The sequence below is a fragment of the Chanodichthys erythropterus genome, chromosome 13 (genome assembly GCF_024489055.1).
Source record: "Chanodichthys erythropterus isolate Z2021 chromosome 13, ASM2448905v1, whole genome shotgun sequence".
Classification (NCBI taxonomy): domain Eukaryota; kingdom Metazoa; phylum Chordata; class Actinopteri; order Cypriniformes; family Xenocyprididae; genus Chanodichthys; species Chanodichthys erythropterus.
The window spans coordinates 33,187,089-33,193,088 of NC_090233.1; the positions used below are offsets into that span (position 1 = coordinate 33,187,089).

The 6,000-nt window shown below is 37.3% G+C and overlaps 1 protein-coding gene across 1 annotated transcript in view; it reads right to left on the reverse strand.

The window, feature by feature from the left end:
• The window catches only part of cemip2 (cell migration inducing hyaluronidase 2), a 29,719-nt gene extending 23,928 nt beyond the window's left edge, over positions 1 to 5,791 (reverse strand). The window contains exons 1-2 of the mRNA XM_067406518.1: positions 5,577 to 5,791; positions 1,337 to 1,688 (exon numbers count right to left, since the gene is read on the reverse strand). Coding sequence (XP_067262619.1) covers positions 1,337 to 1,667 — 331 coding nt within the window. The 5' untranslated portion in view covers positions 1,668 to 1,688; positions 5,577 to 5,791. The remainder of the gene's footprint in view (positions 1 to 1,336; positions 1,689 to 5,576) is intronic.
• Positions 5,792 to 6,000: the final 209 nt, after the last annotated feature.

Sequence of the window (6,000 nt, forward strand, 5' to 3'; positions counted from 1 at the left end):
ATAATAATAATAATTATCTCACCTAAATGTTTGATTATGCAATGCATTTTTGCTTTTACAATGGGGCAATTGTTGCACAATAGCTTACCAACAGCACAAGCCTGATTTCAATCTCTGTAAGTCAGTGAAATAAAATAAGAACAAATACACATTTTACAAGCAGTAGCACAAATAAATAAAATAGAATAAAGATACAAATAAAATAAACAAATGTTTTAAGTTTTTTTTCTAACAGTAGTATTAAAGAAATACTAAAGAAATTTAATAAGGAATCAAATAAAATAATACTGGATGGTCTTTCCTGAATAAATTAAATCCAGATCAAACTTTTTAAAGGTTACAAAAGTTAGTCATTCAAGAGCGGTAAGTGTCTTTAATGTTAATCAAACAAGACAAAAAAATCAGAGACAGCAGCAGGATTATTAGGCTGCTGTCACTTTAAAAGCTGCACGGATGGATCCAATATACTGTTACACAACTTTCTCAACTGTTCACTTAAGACAAAAACGACTGTGTTTACATGCATACATAATTTTATACATACGTTTGTGTGTATTTGACCATTTAAGTGCAATTTGGTGCTTGCAAACTGTTTGTGAGGCGGCCTAATTTGTGTGCCCTTTGAGTGTGCATGAACGCACCCTCTCTAGGAGAGCGTGAGAGTGCTGAGTCCTTTAAAACACTAGCAGGATTTAAAACGAAATGCAAATTATAAACTTTAGTGACAATGTGACAATTCCTGTGTCAACTGTGCAGCTCGCTTATAGTGCAGACGTGATGTGAAGCCATTTGCGCATTTTGAGAGGGAAAGATAGAGAGTGCGCAGTGATTTACTCATGCTGTTTGTGAAATTACATCTCACAGAAAGTTTTCAAATTACTTTGTAAGTTATTTAATAAAGAAATATAAACTGTATCTCACCTTCAGCATTATAATTATTTTTCCCGTGCCGTACGGAGATTGAGGCAGCGCCACTGCGAGTCATGCCAAACCTCTCACAGCAGGCAAGCGTTTTTATGTGTCGTCGGCATGAGATCTGTTTATGAGATCGGCCTTTATAGAGACCGCTGATCAAACTTCCCAAAGCGATTATCGGCCAATAGCGATTGGTAGCCAATCAATCGGAGCACCCCTAGAAAAAATACTATGGAACTCAATGGGGCCCATCAACTGTTTGGTAACTGACATTCTTCAAAATATCTTCTTTTGTATTCAGCAGAGGAAAGAAATTCATACAGGTTTGGAACAACTTGAGGGTGAGTAAATGATGACAGAATTTTCACTTTTGGGTGAACCATCACTGTAAGCACACACACACAAGATGATCGTGACTTACTATCCAAAGCATCTTCAGAGGTAAGACTGAGGACGAGTATGAGAATCAGTAGGAAAATGCAGAAGAAGATGCCAACACAAATATAAGTGTTCTTCCTCTGCTGGTTCTGGGAACGTTCCCTTTGACTCTCATCTACTGTCAGATTGAAAACTGAAGGCCGTGCAGGGGGCGGGGCCGGGGGCTTCAGTGGGGGCGGTGGAGGAGCCTTGGCTGGGGGTGGAGAACGAACTGGAACAATCCTGCCTGGAACATATCCTGATGACCGCTGAGCATTTCCGTTGGCAGGAGCCACAAAAATGGGGTGACTGCTGGGGCCATCATTAACCTGCATGGTATAACTGTCTGCCACGTCCTACAAGAAAAAAAGAAAAAACATAGATACGTTACCATTCAAAAGTTTGGGGTCGGTAAGACTTTTTTTATGTTTTTGAAAGGAGTCTCTTATGCTCACCAAGAAATATTATTACAATTGTTCTAAATGTTTTGCCTGATGTCTGTTTAAATATATTATAAAATGGAATTTTTTCCTGTGATTGCAAAGCTGAATTTTCAGCAGACGTTACACCAGTCTTCTGCATCACATGATCCTTCAGAAATAAACGTTTCTTCTTATTATTATTATTAATGTTAGTACTTATTATTATTAATTAATCGTGCTAATCGCGTTTGTGGACACCGTGATACTTTTTTCAGGATTCTTTGATAAACAAAGTTCAAAAGAACTGAATTTATATGAAATAGATTTTTTGCAACATTATAAATGTCTTTATTGACACTTTATCATCAACATAATGAATTCTTGCAGAAAAAAAGGTATTATTTCTTTTTTATGAAAAAAATCTTACTGACCCCAACACTTTGAAAGGTAGTTTATGCAAAAATTGTTTTTAAATGACACTGATAAGGACTTCTTAAAGGGTTAGCTCACCCAAAAATGAAAATTCTGTCATCATTTACTCACCCTTGTGTCCTTCCAAACCAGAAAAAACTTTCGTTTATCTTCAGAACACAAATTAAGTTATTTTTAATGAAATCTGACCAATTTCTGTCCCACCATTGACTACTACGCAACCGCCCCTTTGACGCTTCAAAAAGTTCATAAAGAGAGTGAAAAATAATTTCATAGGAATTGAACAGTTTAGTCCAAATTTTCTGAAGAGGCACAATCACTTTATATGATGAGCTTCTGCGAGAGGTTTGTTCTCGCACGTCAAGCAGGTTCAGTTAACTTTCGGTTTGTTTGCTGATCAATGCTTATATTAGGGCTGTAGTCAACCAAAGAAATGCTTAGTCGACCAAAGTCCTGTCCTGCGCAACGATCAGTCGACTAAAAAAAAAAAAAAAAAAAAAAAAAAAAAGACTTTTTTGATTGAACATTTATTAAACAATTATAATAGAGCATTTATAAAACAACAACGAAAAACATCAATAATACATAAAACTATAATAATAATACAATTCTTTGGAAATTAGGTTATTTTTTAAACTGCAAAGTGAGGAGTTCTGTCCTAGGTCTATAGTGACCGTCACAATCGCGCACCTGACCACACCACACGCTACAAAAAATATAACTGCTAAAACTGCCAAATAATGAAAAATCCTAACAAAAGCTCTCGATTATACAGGCTGTATATTCTTCTTTACTTTCAAAGCTATGGGTTAACTTTTGTCCAAACGATCTAGGCGTTTTAAAACAAACACAAACAAACGCCTGTGGCATGGCCTGTGGATGCGCCTAGTACATAACCAATAAAATATATAAACTTTTCGACATTAGACATAGCAAAGCTGTCTGACACATTTATATCTCGCTTACCGCTTTTAGGTGATCGGTCATATTGGTCGTTGAGCTATGGTAAGTTAGCTTTAGGCTGCATAGCTTGCACTCCACAGTCTTGTCGTATTTTTTTGTAAAATGCAGCCAAACAAAAGATTTACATTTCTTGGACATTTTTTCGACTAAAGCCCAAAACAAGTAGCGTTCTAACTGAATGAACTACCTATATTCCTTAAGGAGCGCGAAGCAGCAGTGCAGCCAGCCACAGGTGCGGTTCCCGAGTGTTCACGTGGTGCGCTTAACTACGGCGCCGTTATAAAATAGCCTAAATTAAAGCATTTAAAGTTTGGTATAAAACATAGGCTAATTATATTTAGAATACAGTAATATATAACTGCTAATAAAAGGAATAAATATCAAGGAGTAAATCAATGAAAATTTCTTTATTGGTAAAAAAAAAAAAAAAAAAAAAAAAAAAATTTGCAACTGGTCGACCAATGAGAATGTCAGTCGACCAAAACGGCATCGACCGATTAGTCGACTAAACGACTAAAGTTGACAGCCCTAGCTTATATGTGAATAAATTCAATCTGTTCATCATATAAAGTGATTGTGTCTCTTCAGAAAGTTTGGACTAAACCACTCAATTCATATGGATTACTTTTACGACCTCTTTACGAACTTTTTAAAAAGGTGAAAGTGGTAGTTGCCTAGTTGTCAATTGAGGGACAGAAATATCTCAGATTTCATTAAAAATATCTTCATTTGTGTTCCGAAGATGAACAAAAATCTTACGGGTTTGGAAAAACATGAGTGTGAATAAATGAATGATGACAGAATTTTTATTTTTGGGTGAACTAACCCTTTAACTTAAATCTGATATTGACAAAACTACACCACACTTGACCACGCATTATGCATTTCAACTCATTTGTGGGCCAACCAAATTGGCATAAAACTATTCCACCTTAAATTCGATAGCGTCGCAATTTCATAGTGGCACTACAACGTGCTTTGAAGTGCAAGCTTTCTGTGGGTTTTCACATTTTCAAGTTATTTACAAAACACATGGCACCAATTATGTGGAAAAAAAACTGCTCAGTCGTTCAACCCATGGTCCCTCCATGCCACAAAACAACAGATACTGGCCCTATAAAGAAATTCTCCCTATAAAGCCTGTCACACAAATATCTGTTAACCAATAACCACCTCAGCCAAATTCCTTTATTATCATTTAAAGTGACTTAAAAGCTCCAAACAGAGAGTCTAGACAATTTGTCTTCACTACTAAACAGTTACTAATGCTTTTATAAACTCAAGTTAGACTCTCCGGGGCAAAAATCTTTTCTAATCTTTTAAACATAAGGGCAGAATAGAACAACCAATCTGACCACAACATCTGTTGAACCGTAGCTCATTTACAATTATACTGTTTGACTAATTTCATCCATGCTTTAATCAACATAAAGATTGCACTATCACCAGATCCTGATCTGGCCATCTGCACCTCCTTAGCCTATAACTGAGGAAGACATGTATGCACCACCCCCTTCTTTTGGGATATAATCAATACGTAGTGCTTTAATGTGTCCCATCCCCCACTTTTCAAATAGTTTTTCACCCCTGCACAAATCAAATCAAAGGGGGATGAGCAATGAATTTCAATAGTCTGAAGGGGTGAATGGACAATGGCAGGGTATGGACAAAAACGTATAGGGTTACCCAGAGAGGATGTGTAGTCCACTAAAACATTATAAATAAATATAACACTAAAAATAATTCAAACCTGTTCAGATGATTATCTGGGAAAACTTTCCATGGACACAGGGACTCAATTACCAAAATGAATTCACTTTTGAATCTCATGTTGACCTATATTGCAAGGACAAATGTAAAAACAGAAGACTCTGGCTAAAAACCAGCCTAAGATGGTCTCCCAGCCTGGCCAAGCTAGTCTTCAGCTGGTTTAGATGGTCCGACAAATGGTCTCCCAGCCTGACCAGCTGACAAGTGGCTAAAACCCATCAAAACAAGTCTGACTATGTTGAGATATCAGCTAAGACCTTAGGCAGGTTTAAGATAATTTCTTCAACAGGAAAACTTTATAATTGTTTTTTTATTATTATTATTATTATTATTATTAACATATCTAACCTCAAAAGTAACATTTTGTTCAGCTTGTACTGATAAACATTTGTTCTGTCCATCTTTGTTTCAACAGAAGCTGGTTGGCACCGAAACTGCTACATCACAACCCCCCCTCTGAAGTTTACAAAATGCCACAAGTTTCATCAACTTCAGTTGCATTGCATGCGTTACTTCATTCCTCCTTCAATGAATCTACCAACAGATGCCGTAAGCACGCAATGCATGACCGAATATCCGAAGAAAGACCTTCCTACAGTAGAGGTCTTAGTTGGGGGTCTCTCTCTATACAATGAGACAGAGGTAGAGATCTCTTACCTTTCGATCTCTTTCACTGTCACTCGCTTGGCTCGGACGCTCCTTTCTCTATCCACCGTAGAGAACCGCAACTCAAGGGGCTGTTTGACAGGGAGTTCACACTAAATGTGTTTTAATCTTCTTTTACATGATGTTTTTCTCCTGGGCTGAAGTCAGCCAGCCCCGTCCCAGGCGCGGCTCGCGGAGGAAGTGAAATTAGAGGCGTGTACTGAGGATGAGGGAGCGTCTTTGAAACAAAATAAACGGGAGGAAGAGCCATGAGCATGAAAGGGGTTCTCGAGCGGGCGGAGCTTACAGACCACGAGACATAATGTTGAGCCAACACACTTTCAATTAAATTGTATTTGAAACTCTAAATACATTTCCATGTCAAACTTATTATGGTCATTAAGGACAGTCAGCTGCCGAAGAAACACAAAAGGGG